At 31.8% G+C, this 16,453-nt stretch overlaps 1 protein-coding gene across 14 annotated transcripts in view; it reads right to left on the bottom strand.

Moving 5' to 3' along the window:
• Positions 1-16,453, bottom strand: part of Atg18a (Autophagy-related 18a) — a 39,035-nt gene that overhangs the window by 11,898 nt on the left and 10,684 nt on the right. For all 14 annotated transcript variants that reach the window (XR_010556466.1, XM_065347270.1, XM_065347229.1 and 11 more), the window contains 4 exons: positions 7,175-7,257; positions 6,926-7,095; positions 3,108-3,302; positions 2,667-2,938 (listed from right to left, as the gene is read on the bottom strand). Coding sequence is in view for 13 of the 14 variants with exons in the window: in XM_065347270.1 (XP_065203342.1) it covers positions 2,667-2,938; positions 3,108-3,302; positions 6,926-7,095; positions 7,175-7,257 (720 nt within the window). In the remaining variant the exon portion in view is untranslated. The remainder of the gene's footprint in view (positions 1-2,666; positions 2,939-3,107; positions 3,303-6,925; positions 7,096-7,174; positions 7,258-16,453) is intronic.

Below are 16,453 nucleotides of genomic sequence, written 5' to 3'. Positions count from 1 at the left end.
TTTTTTTCTAGCGATTTTTTCCAGTGCTGTAATTTTTACTGAATTTTATGGGCCATTCCTTGAGAAATTTCCAGCATGAAACCTTCATCCTCCCTCGGCTCCTTCCCAAAGGTCTTAGTTTTCGTTGTCAGGGTTTTGGGTTTCAGTTTTTGTTTTCGTTTTTGAGACTTCGAGCGGTCATTTTTCATTTTCAGATTTTTTTTCATCTTGTTAGTTTTTGCTTTCAAGTTTTTGTTTTTCAAAAAAATTGTTTTGAACCTATTTTTTTGAAAAAATGTCTTTATTTTGATTTTTTAGTCATTTTTAGGTTTTCTGACCTTCAGTTCTTATATATTTTTGTTGATTTCAGTCTGCAAGTTTTTTTGGTTTTTGATTAATTTTTCCAAAATTCAGTTTTTTTTATTGTAATTTTCTGTTTTTTTTCAGTTTTCAGCTTTGATTTTTTTTGATTTTTAATTGTTTTTTTCATATTTCTTCTGCAGTTTGTGGTTTTCAATAATTTTAGTTTTTTTTTTCAAATTTTCAGTTTCAATTTTTTGTTTTCAAGTTTTCTTATGATTTTGGTTTTTATTTTGCTAAAATTGTATTTTTTTAGATTTTAATTTTTTTCAATTTTTAGTGTTTTTATTTTCAAGTTTTCTCGGTTTTTGAAATCAACTTTCAGTTTTGTCCTCTCCTCATAAAATTTTATTCTCATTGCTGCTTACTTTTAAATTTTTTTGTGTTTTTTTTTCTTTTTAAATTTCTAATTTTTTTGGTTTTTGATTTATTTTTCTAAAATTTCGTTTTTTTATTGTAATTTTTTGTTTTTCTTCAGTTTTCAGTTAGTTTTTCGATTTTCAATGGTTCTTTTTATGTTTCTTCTGCAGTTTGTGGTTTTCATTAATTTTAGGTTTTTTTTTCAATTTTCAGTTTCGATTTTTTGTTTCCAAGTTTTCTTATGATTTTGGTTTTTGTTTTGCTAAAATTGTATTTTTTTTAGATTTTAGTTTTTTTCAATTTTTAGTGTTTTCATTTTCAAGTTTTTTCGGTTTTTGAAATCAACTTTCAGTTTTGTCCTCTCCTCATAAAATGTCATTCTCATTGTTGCTTACTTTTAATTTGTTTCGTGTTTTTTTTTCTTTTTAAATTCCCAATTTTTTCTTGGTTTTTAGTTTTCTTTTCAAATTTTTGGTGTACAAATTTTTTTTTATCCTTTCAAGTAGTTGATTTCCCATTTTCGTTTTCAGCTCTAGTTTTTTTTTTTAGATCTTCAGCTTTTGTTTTTGTTTTTTTTTTGTTTTCAGATTTTTTCAATTTTAATTTTAAAATGAGTTTTTGTTTTTATGTACTTATTTATCTAAATTTTCATTTTCATTGTAGTTTTCCTGACGCTGTTTTTCGAGTTTTAGTTTTTAATATTTTGGTTCTTCTTTAGGGTTTTCAGTCTTTGATGTTTAATTATAGTTTTTAGGTTTCATTTTTGTTTTCATTATTACCTACTATTTTTTGTTTTGTTTTTGTTTTTTTTCCCCACTCGAAAGATAGGAGTCGATCATCAAAAAAAGACATTCAAGAAGGGTGAGAGGGAGAAAGGTTGAAGCTATCCAATTTATGAGAAAAAAGGGAGCAAAATTCAAACCAATCGAACCAAATCATCCATTCTAGGTTCTTCAAAGGGATTTTAATTTGAAAATTGGAGGGAAAAAATTAGAAACGTGAAGTTTAATGTTAATATAAAAAAAAAAGCTTTACAGACAGAACTCATGATGTCGAAAAATGTGGATTTTGATACAGTCACTCTCCCCCTCCTCCCACCCATTTGTCTCCTCCCTCCAGTTCATCAAAACTAATATAGGCTACAAAATCAAAAATATTGCACCAGTTCGAGAAATTTTTCAAACATTTTTTTCGGGTAAAAATGGCAAAAGAATTGAATAAATTGAAAATTTTGAATTTCCTGTTCATAAAATCGATTTTTAGTTTTTACTGACAATTATTTCAACTTTTTTCTCCTTCTATGGATTTTACTTTGAACAATCTCTGCTCAAGAAAAAACAAAAAATAAACAATTTAATATTCTACTGAATAATTTTGTTGAATTCAGACTTACTCTTTTCCATTTCACTTTCATCAAGATCATTTTGCCTTTTTGGATCAAAATGACCCGAAAACATGGGCTTCACAATTTTCAAAAATTTTTGAGAACCAAGTTTTCGAAATTTCAATCTTGAAAATTCAATAGATACAATAGCTCATTTTTCAATTTTTTTTCATGAATTCATTTTTCTCTTTTTCCTCCTCTGATAAGAGAACATAACAGCAACCTCAAAAATTTCTGATGATAGAAACTTTCGTGCTCAAAATAATTTTTAGCAATTGGAGAAGGGCAAAGCAATAATATTAAGACATTACTAAACAATGATCTGATACAAAAACTTCGAAAGATAATCATTGAAATATCCTCGAAGATCCAAGAAATGATAATTTACAAGTTAATTCAGTTTAAAAAACGACTGAGATTTTCGTACCAAGAAGAGGAGGCAGACTCAACGTTTTTTTTTTTTTTACTCTTTGTCTAATTTCCCAATACCCCTCGGGCCTCCCCCCCCCCCCCCCCGAAATGCACAAAACCCTAAAAAAAACAGTGATTTCGTAAACCGAACCGATTCACATAAGATACTCACAGATCTTTAGGTTCTTCTAATCTGAAAACGTGCACCGTTTCGGTATTGCTGGAACAGCATAGATAATTTCCGTCCATGCTGAAAGCCATGCTACGAATGGTCACACATCTCTTCATGCCTCGTCGAAATTCGAATAATTTTGATCCGTCGTTAACGTTGAACACTCGTATAACGGTTCCTTTCTCGCTAGCCGTTGCGATTCTGGTACCTTGATGACTGAAAGCCAACGCCGCCAGTGGACTGTCGTGAGCAGCGATCATGGTTTTTGAATGCTGCGCAAAAAAAAAAAAAAAAACACAAGTTAAACAACCATACCATCGACTCATCGAGCAATCTAACAAGTTATTTCCGTCGGCAGCCAATGATGGCTGCGGTAATATGTAAGTTGTGCACTGGGTCGGAGTAGCAGTAGGTAAAGGTATATTGTACATGAACACTTACGAGATTTATGGCATCAAAAATCTGTACTTCGCCGATTGTACTCGATCCAGGATAAGCTAAATAGCAATTATCGCTGTTCGTCGATAGACTACATAATCCGGCTGTGTTAGGAGGCGTGTCACGTATCGTGTGCAGAACCTTCATGTCGCGTATGTTGTGTATGTGCAGTGAATCTTCCAAGCATACCACCAAACGCTGAAATGAAAAAAAATCACTACATTATAAATTCGACCGTCGAGTTTCAGGGATTTTGGAAAAATTTCAATAGCACGATGAATAACAAGGAGAAAGAGGTTTCAATCCGATTTGAGCGAGAATTTCGTCCAATCAAATGAATCGTTAACGAACGACAAGGTGATTCACTTGTTTAGAGAACTTGAAAATCTTTGAAAATAAAATAAATAAAATAATCAATCAACATAAGAGAGTCGTTTGCGAACAAATTTCAAAAAAAAATCATAAAAGTGTTTCTATTTGTTCACGAACGATTATTATAGGCGATGCTGGGATGATTCACTTGAAAAACGAACGAATCTTTCGCGAACTACATGTAATCGGTTTCTGATGGGTGACCATTCAATCAATCAATCAATCAATCAATCAATCAATCATTCAATCGATCACAGAAATAGACTGATTTGCTGATTCGCAAATAAAAGAATTGAATTGATCAAAACGAGAGAACCGTTCGCGAACGACTTTCAAAAATATTAATAAAATGAAATGAAAACTGAAATCTTTTTCATGCATCATAAATCCATCACAAATTGAAATTACAGATTCATTCGCGAATGATCATCTTGTAATGTTGAGATGATTCACTTGAACGAACGAATCATTCGTGAACCATACGTGAAAACTGGTCCTCACCCCCTCCCCCTCCTCCTAAAACACATCTCGATCAAGTTTTCACATTCTAAAAGCAGCCGTTACACAATGGATCCAAATTTTATCCGAAGTGAAAATCGTTCGCGAACGATTACTCGATATGATCGAGACGAATCACACAAAAAATTAAAGAATCTTTTGTAAATTACAAAAAAAACTCATCTAGCACCACCAAAAACATCTCATCAAATTTTAAATCGTTGGAAAAATGATGTGAGGTGTTTTTCTCGAATGAGAATCGCTCGCGAACGAATCGAAAAGAAACAAATTAACATCATTCTTTTAAAAAATTCAAACAGCAGAATGATCTTATTTTAACTAAGTCGGTTTGTAAAAATTGAACCAGTGATTTACTCAAGAACCATCAACAAAGTGAGTCTCGTTCGCGAACGATTCAATTTCAGACCAAAAAAATTTTCAAATCAAAAACAAATTGACGAATAAATGAATAAATAATTAAATGCTGAGGTGGAAAAAACTGAATTATTACTTCAATTCGTGAGATATGTGCTTCAATTGTTATTTCGTTCGCAAACGATTTGCTCGAATCGCTGATTCGTTCATCTATGTTCAGGGCTAGTACTTGATTTTATTTCAAAAAAAAAAAAAGTAACTCCAGTAACGAAGATTGTTTGAAAAAGTAATCCAAAAAGTGACAAAACGCGAGCAAAATATTTCAGTGAAGAAAAAAAATCATCGAACAAAAAACAACAACAACAACAGAACATCGCAAATTAAAAAATATTTTGGTTTTTCGGGTTTTCATTTTAAAAAGTTGAACTATTTTGAAACTTTTAGATTAAAAAAAAAATTCCGGATCTTTTTGAGAGTTTTTGTTGCAATTTGTGGGAAAAAAGACCATTTTAGGCAAAATAAAGTGATACTTCGACCATTTTAGCAAAGGAAATGGCTTTTTGGTAATTTCAGACAAAAAAGCAAAACTTTTACACAATGTTTTAAAAGAGTGACCCTTTTAAAAATTTTTGAGAAAAAAACGACAATTTCGGAATTTTTTACAATTTTTGCCAAAAACCAAGACTTTGACAATTTTATTGAAAAGCTGGACTTTTTGAGAATTATTGGCAAAAAGTGAGGCTTTTGGATACTTTTCAAAAAGAAAAGAGAAAATTTTTAAAAATTGTAAGAATTTATTCGAAAAGCAAAAATTTGACAACTTTAGCAAAACTCAGCGCAATTTTTTTGAAAAAAATATACTTTTTTGCATTTTTTAGGTAAAAGACCCTTCTTGGTAATTTTTGGAAATTTTTGGCAAAAAGCAACACTTTTGCACAATTTTTGAAAAAAGTAAAACTTGTTGGGAGTTTTTTGCACAAAACTGAGAATTTTTGATAAATAGGCAAAAAATAAGACTAGGTAACAATTTAAGCAAAAAGCAGCAATTTTTTTTGAAAAGTGATAATTTTCAGCATTTTTTAGGTAAAAGAAATTTTTGGCAATTTTTGGCAAAAAGCAAAACCTTGGACAATTTTTGAAAAGAATAAGATTTTTTGGCATTTTTTGCAAGAGACTGAGAATTTTTGGTGAATAGGCAAAAAATCAGACTAACAATTTCAGCAAAAAGCAGGGTATTTTGGCGACTGTAGACAAAAAAATGATACGTTTTAACAATTTTTGGCAAAAAGCGATTCTTTTGGATGATTTGTGGAAGAAAAAATGGAAAAATTTCGAACAATTGCGAACATTTGTTCAAAAAGCAAAAATTTGACAATTTCAGCAGAAATTAACAATTTTTGAGAATTATTTTGGCAAAGAAATTAGGTACATTTGCAATTTTTTTCGGAAAATGAGACTTTTTTTTCAAAAAACGACACCTCTTTGTAATTTTTTGCGAATTTAGGCAAAGAAGGAATTGCCAAAGAGGTAAATTTTTTGACAATTTCTGACAAAAAGCAGGAATTTTGAACAATTTTTGGAAAATGCAAGACTTTTGATTTTTTTGTAAAAACTTTGAAAATTGTTAAGAATTTTTTGGCAAAAAGAAAAACTGATAATTTTTGTATCCACGATTCTTGAGGAGAAATTGAATTTCGTATCCAAAAAAACTAATTTGAACCCAATCCCTGGAAAGCCTTGAAGTCGATTTTTCAATGATTCTGAGCATGAGAAATTCAACCCCTTTTGCTTTGTTCACTATTGTAATTATAAATGGATTTGGTTCGTTCCCATGTTCATGGTCAATTTGAGCCTTCGTGCCAGAAATGGACCAAATCTGGTCTCTGGGAAATCCTAAATGCAATTTTTTGTGATTTTGAGCATGAGCATGGATAATTCAATTCTTAATTCACTGGGTAGGTTTCTGTAATGAACGTGATCGATTTATTTTTGAATCGACGATTCCTCAGAAGTACGAGCAAGTGAATCTCTTTTTCAGAAAAAAAAACTTAACTGAACCCGGTCACTTGAAATCCAAGTTACATTTATTTCATCAGTGATCCTGGGCCTTGGACAATTCAACTCTTTTCGCTTTGAATAAACCTTTTACACTGAACGAATTCGTTTTTTTTAAAATTTTACATCAAGTGTGCCACATTATATAAGACCATATCAATAATCTCCAACTCGAGAATCGTTCCACCTCTTAAAAATCTCTAAATATAACCCACAAATTCGTAATCCTATCCCATTGATGATAATAGAAACCCCATCAACATTTTCAATTAGCTTGTCAAATTGAAAAATTCCCTCATTCAACGCACGTGTCAGATCCACCTTATCAAACGAAACGAACAAAATGATGAGTTTTATCATCGAGTACGTACCTATCATATAATTCCTCTCAATCCTTATCACTATGAATTTCAACTCCACAAAAACACATAGCGAACTACATTATTATACCCTAAATTATCATTATACGTGTCATGTCATCATGTACAAGCATAACAATACATGTTCATTACATCACTTACCATACGATTCAGTTTGACTGAAAGAATACTGTTCGAGTAACTGTAGTTGCATATTTCGGTTCCTTTTTTGAAATGGCATATTCTTAATTTTCTAGGCGACGATAAGCCAACTATGGCAACTAAACTGCTACTAAATAGCCTCTCGACAATGTGGATTTCGTCAAATTCGTCTGAAAAAAGGTTCAACGATTCCGATATTAATCGTCAGCGGTTCCAAATCAGCATCTCGTATGCTCAACATTGACTTACTGGTATTGTAAATAGGATCCAGTGAATCTACCGAATGCAAAGAAAACAACCTATACCCGCTTTTCGTACCAATAGCCAGTGATCTGTAATCAGAAAGAAAAATATGTGTTTGTTTACATTCGTGACACTTGTTATCGCCTCGACTAAAGTTAATATAGACATAAACATACCAAACCTATTACTTATGCAAATAAAATATACGTTGTACTTAAATGTAACATGGTAGTATAGGTTAGGTAAAGTACGTCATCATACGCGATAAAATCGATCAAATAAAATCACGCGTTATTACGAGATTACCTTACCTACCAATTTCAAGACCGATAATTAGATAAATAGGTAGTGCAGGGTTCCCAAGTAATAAGTAATTAAAATCGTACGTTCGTACGATCATAATCTCATAAGTACGATCTTTGTTGTGTTTACCATTTCATATCGTCTAGGTTTAACCACCTCACCTTTCTCATATCGGTCATTTTTTATAGCTTTAAACCGATAAAAGATGAGATCGATAAGAGATTCATGATATTACTCTTTACGAATACGAGGATTTTACTACGAAAAGAAATTCGAACATCGCAATACCTACGAGAACAAATCGCAAACCAATTTAAAATAAGGGGAAATACCTTCTATACGCTGATAACTATGGTAAGCTCTCATCAATTCGTAAGCACGTTTCATCTTTGTCCGAATATGAGCGATTTTACATCGAATACGATGAATAAAATTTCAAACGTAACGAGAAGCACGGAAATCGTGCGATAAGAGCAAAAAAAATTGGACTGGTGTGAATCCAGATACAAATACAAAGAAAATACCTCATCATTATCAATCAGATATTCTACAAAATTTTCTCTTTTCACCAGAATTTACAACTCTGTTGAATAAAGCAGGGGGGGGGGTCAAAAATTGGATCGTGTTTACTTTTTGCTGAGTTATGTTTCACTCGTGATGAGAATAGTCACACGACTGATTTTGAAAAAGACAATAACTAGCATCTACCTACTCGTGAGCAAGTTCAAAATCATCTGTGTAATTGAAAAGTTCAATGATTGCCGAGACCACGATTATTAATTGATACAGTCAACAATTACAACCAATTTCCCATCGAACGATGGCCATTCATTATAAATTATTTGTTGATAACCGGAGGTGAATCACCTTACGGCGATTGATTGCAATGTGAAGTTCAATGAGAATTATTGATGATGGATGAAATCATCGAAACATCGAAGACAATCTAGATTTTGAATACATAGCCGGACTAGCGGAAAAAATTCAACATCTCTTTTCAAAACGACGAAGAATTGAAAATAACTCCGAACTCGAAGAGTCTAATCTAAAAAATAAAGAAATATTCGAACTCGAGCGCCATTGAATCATCAGAAATTGACATATCACATCAAATTTCATAAACTGTTCTTGGGGACGGGGGAGGGGAGTGATCAAATCCAAAATAGGACCCCATCATCACAATGTATTTCCTCTACATCGTGGAAAGGGCACGGCCTGGAAAGCACTGAGGAGTCGAATCCAAAAACTTACTATATCACTTCTGATTTTTTCCTTCATATGGGAGGGGGCGGGGGCGGAGAAGCAGTCCGAATTGGAAACTGAGAGAGTCGAATCCAAAAAATAAGCGGATATTTGAACTTAGCACCTTTGAAGTAGTAGGAAACAATCGATATCACATATTTGATCAAATAAAGAGCCTTTGAGCCCTTTAAGGATTCAAAAATTCCATTTTGAAAATCGATTTGTTGAAAAAGGGTAGAAAAAGTCTGATTTATAGTTTTTTTTCTAAATTTTGTGTAAACAGGGCTCGTCCTAAATTTTTAGGCAAAAAAAAGGTACTTTTGTAATTAGTATCCAAAAAAGCTCGAAAAAGCAAGTAAAAAAATGATAGATAAAACGTGAATACAACATTTTGATGCAAAAAAAATGACAAAAAAACAGGTTTACAATTTCAAAATTAAAGTTGGACTTTTTTGCAATTTTTTGGTAAAAAGGCGAATTTTTGACAATATTTTTGACTGCATAGTGAAATTACGAGTATTTGCAATTTCAAGCAAAAATGTTTGCAATTTCAAGCAAAAATGCAAATTTATTTTTGACAAAAAAAAGGACTTTTGAGAATTTTATTCAAAAGTAGGGCTTTTTGGAAATTTCTGATAAAAACGAGACTTTTGAGCAATATTTGATAAAAGTGAGACTTTTTTGGAATTTTTCTTAAAAAAGTAAATTCTGTAGAAATTTTGTAAAAAGCGAGATTTTTTTGCAAAATTTGTGGCAAAAAAATAACCTTAGAAATTTTAGCAAAGGACAGGATTTTTTTTTTAGCAAAAAATGATATCTATGTAGGCAATTTTTTGCAATTTTTCCCAAAAAAAAGTAACGACTTGTGGGCAATTTTTGAAAAATAGTTGAACTTTTTGAAATTTTTTTTGGACAAAAGACAATTTTTAAACATTTTGCTTGACTGCAAAAATTATTGTCAATTTTTGAAAATACGATAATCTTTTACAATTTTTGGCACAAGACAAGACTTGACCATCTCAGCAAAAAGCAGGATTTTTGGCAATTGGCAAAAAACGATGCTTCTTTTTTCGACAATAATTTTAGCAAAAGGTAAGCATGACTTTTAGAAATATTTAGAAAAAAACGAGATTTTTTGACAATTCGCTAAGAATTGGGAATTTTTTATAATAAATTTGCAAAATGCAAAAATCTGACCATTTTTGCAAAAATCAGGACTTTTTGGAAATTATTAGCAGAAAAAAATGGCAAAAAAAAGTTTTCAATTTTTGGACTATATTGCAACTTTTTGGTAAAAAAGGCAAATTTTTGACAATTTTTGACAATTTTTGACTGCATAGTAAGATTATTTGCAATTTCAAGCAAGAATGCAAATTTTTGACGAAAAACAGGACTTTTGGGAATTGTATTCAAAAGTAGGGATTTTTGGAAATTTCTGACAAAAAACGATCCATTTGAACAATATTTGAAAAAAGTGAGACTTTTTTGGAATTTTTCTTAATAAAGTAAATTTTGTTGACATTTTATTGAAAGCGAAATCTTTTTGCATAATTTTTGGCAAAAAAAAAATAACCTTGGCAATTTTAGCAAAGGAAAGGATTTTTCTTCAGCAAAAATTGTCAACAAAAGACAACTTTTTTAACCATTTTGCTCGACTGCAAAAATTGTTGTTAATTTTTGAAAATACGAAAATCTTTTACAATTTTTGACACAAGGCAAGACTCAAAAATCTCATCGAAAAAACAGTAATTTTTGGCAATTTGCAAAAAATGATGCTTCTTTTTTGGCAATTTCTAGACCTTGGAGAAAATTCTTGGGAAAAAAGGTGAATCTCTTCATAAAGTTTGGCAAAAAACGAAAAGTCTTGTCAAAAAACAAGACTTTCACAATTTTACCAAAAAGCAAGGACTTTTCAACAACCTATACCTACCGAATTGGCAAAAGAAAACATTTTTTCGCAATTCTTGTCGAGAAAAGAAGACTTTTTGCAATAACGAGAGTTTTGGGTAATTTTTCGAAAAAAGTAACATTTTTAGGAATTTTGCTAAAAAACAAGAATTTTTGTCAATTTTTTGGCAAAATGCTAGACTTTGACAATGTTGACAAAAAGTAGGATTTCTCGGTAATTCTTGAGAAAAAATGGAATTTTTTCACAATTTTTGTCGAGAAAAGAAAACACTTTTTGCAGTTCGTTGTTTTGGTAAAAAAAACGAGACTTTTGGATAATTTTTCAAAAAGAAGAATTTTGTTGAAAAGTGAGAATTTTTGTCAATTTGTTATGCTATAAGCACGACTTCTTGGTAATTATTGAGAAAAAATTATACTTTTCCGCAATTTCTGTTGAAAAAATGAGACCTTTAGAAAAAGATGGGGTGTTGGAGAGATCGAATCAAAAAAATGAGTTGATATTCGTATTCGGCATCCCCAAAAACTCAATTAACCATATATCACAATATTTTGTTCATTTTCCAGGAAATTGGGGGGAGGGGTCAATAAGAAGGGGTACGTGAGAGGGCTCGGTTCAAAAAACGAAGTTAATATTCGCATTCATAAATCGATATGTCACACTATATTTAAATTTTATATTTGTTTACATTTTGACCAAAATTTTGAGGCTCCGTAACCCCCCCCCCCCTCCTCATCTTACCACGATTTTCCAAATCCCAACAGGAAAAGCACACAGATATAAAAATACCATAAAAATGTATGTTTTCTGGTTTTTTTTTTTCAATTTTCTAAATTATAACTTCCAAAATTTGGCAAGCTCTCGAAAATTGAGCTTTCAAAAATCAAAATAAGCTCAACTTGTAACTTTTGGAATTTTTTGATAACGTTTTTGGAAGCACTGTCAATCACTTTTCAAAACCTCGCAAACAGATTTTCTCCCAGCTGTATCAATCTCGAGAAAGTAGACTCAAAAGTTGAGTATAATTGATTAATTGATAATAAAACATTTGATGATAGCTGATGAATCACTATCTAACAATCACACAAATAATAAACACCCCGTTTATTTTGGCAAATTTCCTCAATGGTTAATAGCAAAATAGCATGGTAATTCAAGGTAGATTTCCAAATTGATAAAAATTACATAACTTTCTGTAAGAGTGACGACTATAAATTATAGAAAATTACCATAGAGGATGGAAAAAACCTAGTTCTAATGAAGGTAACATGGTACCTACCTACCTACCAAGTACCTTACCACTAATGATAATTGATAACATACGAGGCGAAATAATAAATACTTAAATATGTAGATAGAATTAATCAACCAACTATCAAATATCACGAATGATGAATTAATTCGACAGACAATTCAATACCTAAGCTATAAAATTCGATTCCATTATAAATAATAGGTACTTATCTTATTTCAGTACTTGATGTACTTATGTAACATTAGCAAGTTCAAGTCAAGTGACTCTTCGAGATTTTTTTTAGAAGCGTTACATTTATGGATTATCTTTCTTAATTCAATCAGCTCTCATCTTCGAATTTCAGATATCGTATCAAGACTCGAGGATTTCAGTTCTCAAAATCACGTGTTTTATTATTTCAATTGATAATCATTGTGAGTACTCAACACCCATTTTTATCAGTTAGGTTAGATACAATACATCTTTAATCGAACTGAAACATGATCCCATCATTTTCTACAAAAATTTCAACCAAGTTACTCAATCTCAACAAGATAAAAAAAAAACTCATCATCATTCTTAATCACAAATTCAATATTTCAAGCAACGTGAACTTTTTAAAACACAAATTTTACACATTTTTTCCTCGAGGAAGAAACTTGACATTAATACTTACGATCATTAATCAACTTAATTCATTTACTTCTCACTTCGCTGCGCACCTCGTCGTGAGCAACCTAGACTGCTTTTTCAAGACGCGGGAGACATCATTAGCACCACAAGGTGCAACCGAGCCTTCATCATTATATCCTCCTATTTCACTTTACCTTTCGCTATTTCAATTTCTTACGTTGATTTTAGAATTTTGGAAAACATTTCAGATTTGAGAAAAACTTCCCATGTAAAATCTGAGATCCTCTATCATTATACTCTAGACAAGAGAGAGGCACAAATGTGGTCAGCTGGTCACCTCAGAAAAGCACTATGACCGATTACATTTAATTTTTTTTTACAAAGCACTATTGTCTGAACAAAATTGTATATGTTTAGGTGTGTAACAACCTATATGGACATTAGACAACCGATATAAACCATTAAATCGTATATAGACTATAAAATATGACGTCTCGAGTAAGACCTTGAATATACCGTACGAAAAAAAAAAACGACGACGATGATGACGACGACGTCGAAGTCGACGTTGAGAAATACTGTGTACATACATTTCTTATCATTAGCTCGACTAGAACCTACTCTTGTCTCGTATAGATTGAATTGGACGATGGATACGTAAGTATATTTTTACGTGGTACAGATTCTACAGAACTAAAGCGAGAGAGAGAGAGACAGAAACCAGGGCCAAACACCACGATATCTCCGCTATATAAGATAATTATAATTCACGGTCATCGTTGTTGCTAGAAACATCACGAAATGGGCTACAGATACCACAGTTTGGCTGAAAATTGCATTTCTGATGCATTCTAAGCCCTACCTACTCGATTGTTCTCTTCTTTCCCAACTAGATGCTAAATTACAAAAGGATCCTATAAAGCACAAATGTACAAAATACAAACGCTTATTCATTCTCATCTGTCGCTGTCGGTGTTCGGTGTCTTTTATCACACGAATGAGCGGAAAGAGAACGAAGATGAAAAGAGAGTCAGCTGATCAACGACACAGCACAGCACCATGGCACTTTTCTATCCATCTCTTCGTCCGGTGAGGATAGAACAAGTTAACAGCTGTTGTTTAGGAGGATGTTTGTGTGTCTGTGTGTATGTGTGTGGAATTAGAAATACAGATGACTAGATGAATACTTGTACATATATGCATATTGGGTTGTTTACGTTGGGATTTAGTCATCGTATATCGGTGCAATGGAGAGACCGAGAGAAGGAGATGGAGAAGAGAAGATCAGTGGGAGAGAGACACATGTAGTGCTTTGTTGTGCGATCTTTGATGAAATTAGCTACCGATGCAAGTGTGACCTTGCATGCCTGCAGGTCTTTCCCCACTCTACGACAGATAATTCTGTTTATCTAGTTGCATCAGATCAGATATTTCGCTCGTAATGAGTACTGCGATTAGGTATAATTTTTTGCAAGGAACGTACCTAGTCAATTAGAACTTGGAAGTAAAACGCAAATACACAAAAAAAACTGGTACAAGGAGTTCCCATGTCTTTATGTATATTCAGGTGTTGAGTGTGGACCTTCTAAACGACGTGTGCGATGATTGGTTTCCTTTTAGGAAAATGAGCTTCTTGACACGTTTACTTTGAAGTTGATCATTCAGCAGATAATGAAGAGAAAGATGGGCCATTTCAAAACCATCTTAAGGGAATTAAAAAATAATGAGATTGAGAACGCAGTATAGAATGAAAGCTTCAATTTTCATTGGAAGAAGGAGAGAGGGTTCAAAATTTCGTTTCTTTGAAAAATCATAATTTTCGAAGCCTGCGATGATTTTTGAAAAGTGATTATTTTGGCTGAATATAATCATAAAATTTTTGCCCAGAAGTCATTTGAATCAAATAGCCAAGAATACAGATACTTGATACTTAGTGCTTCAAAACCATGACAAATCGAAAAAGTTTGATGGAATCGAGCCAAAATCTGTAGTGAAAATACCTCTAAAAATGGTAAAAACTTGAGCACTTTGAATATTTATTTAGTAGGTACCTTCTTCTTTAATTTCTCATGTAAAAATTTTTTTGATCATCTTTCATTTTTATATTTGAAAAGTGTGAGAAAAATGCATTTTCATACTTTGGAAGTAAGGAAATGAAGGGCTATTTTGGGCGAATTTCTCCTCACTATAGTTTTTTCACAAACACTAATAATTGAAAAATGCAACTTTCTTGTATTTTCAAGTGGGGGGGGGGGGGGGGTCATCAAAAAATAAGCTCAATGAATGAAAAATTGAACTCAAAAAAGTTCCGCCCCCTACCAAAGTATTTTCTGGAAATTGAAAAAAAAAAACGGATTGTCGAAGTGCCTACCCTCTGTTCGAAAGAGGTGAAACTAAAAATGAACATAGACTAAACAATTTTTCAGCAAAATATTCCTAATCGAAGACGGATTTTTCAAAATTAACCATCTGTAGTTCTGAATTTGAAAAAAATCAGTGGTTTACAGGTGGGTAGAGGGTTACAAGGTGACCTGAATCCTCCAATAAAGTTGTATTTTTGAAAATTTGACTCGAAAATATCTTGAAAAAAACTCGATTACATTCTACAAACAAATGAAAAATTTAATGATGCTCTACAATTTTGCTTTTCTCATTTTTTCTAGTAGGATCTTCAGCTTTTCTTAACAATCAGTTTTGTTTTTTTTTTTAAATGAGAGAAATCTCGATTTTTTTTCACTAACAGTGTGTTCGAGCTTACTACACAAAAAGAAATTAAAGTGGGGGGGGGGGGATTGATTGAGGTGGTGGTAGATTGTGACGGGTTTTCAACATGAATCTAGTAAAAGTGTCTACTTTTGAAAAAATTGAGAAAGAAATATTCGAAAAAAAAAGTTTTACTTAGGAGATTTTTTTTATACCAACTCCTCGATTGATTATTCTTATTTTTATGTATTTTGTGATAATGGTTAAAATAGAGACAACCTGTTTTAAAAAATGAATCACACTCGACAAGAAGGTATGAAAAATTTAATACACCTTCACAACATCAGTTTTCTAGGTTATTTTATTACAACTAACCCTTCATTTTCTTAAAAAGCGATTTTCTTAGTGTGCTACAAAAATTGAAAAAATTTTCAACTTTTCAGCACAACAAATAAATTATTGAGAAAAACTAATTGTTTGACCGAAATATGAGAAAAAGCCAAATTGAAATTGTGAAAAATTTCCACCATTACCCCATGTTTTTGAGATCTTTCCAGCAAAAATTGAAAAGCTCAACTTGACTGAACTTTTTTTTAGAACTACATATTTACATCAAACTTGTAAAACACCAACTTTGGTACGTCTTTACAAAATGATCTCACCAAAGTTTTCTTCAAACTACATATTATCAAATCAGAAATTCTCAAAAAAACATTCTCATCGAGATACTCGAATTTCTAGCGAAATTTCAACCCATTTTGATAGGATAAGGTCGAATGACTCTTTCAAAATACTCAAAAACCATAATCCAATTTTGAGCTCAAAATTTTTCAAAACTGTTCAAAAAACTTTTTCGTCGAAATATTTGAATTTTTCACGAAATTATATGGTTCATTTTGATAGGTTGCAAGGTCACTTTTGAATAATTCTGCAACAGCTCATTTTTACTCGAGATTGGGTGGCGAGGGGGGAGGGCTTTACTTCAAAGTTGATTTCTCGCAAAATCTTAATTCATTTTGATAAATTAGTGAATGTCACATGAATACATTTAAAGTAATTTATCATTATTCTCCATTTCGAAGCCCAATCACGTATCGAATTTAGAGAGCATGACACAAATCTTAATAATCATAACCCAATTTTGGGCCCAAAATTTTTCAAAAATGTTATAAAATAATTTTTGTCGAAATATTCGAATTTCTTGCAAAATTTTAACCTATTTTGTTAGGTCGCAAGGTCACTTCAAAATAATTCGGTAATAACT

The sequence above is a fragment of the Planococcus citri genome, chromosome 1 (genome assembly GCF_950023065.1).
Source record: "Planococcus citri chromosome 1, ihPlaCitr1.1, whole genome shotgun sequence".
NCBI classification, from domain to species: Eukaryota; Metazoa; Arthropoda; class Insecta; order Hemiptera; family Pseudococcidae; genus Planococcus; species Planococcus citri.
The sequence above is the reverse complement of the archived record's forward strand: the minus strand, read 5'-3'. Positions and strand labels throughout refer to the sequence as shown.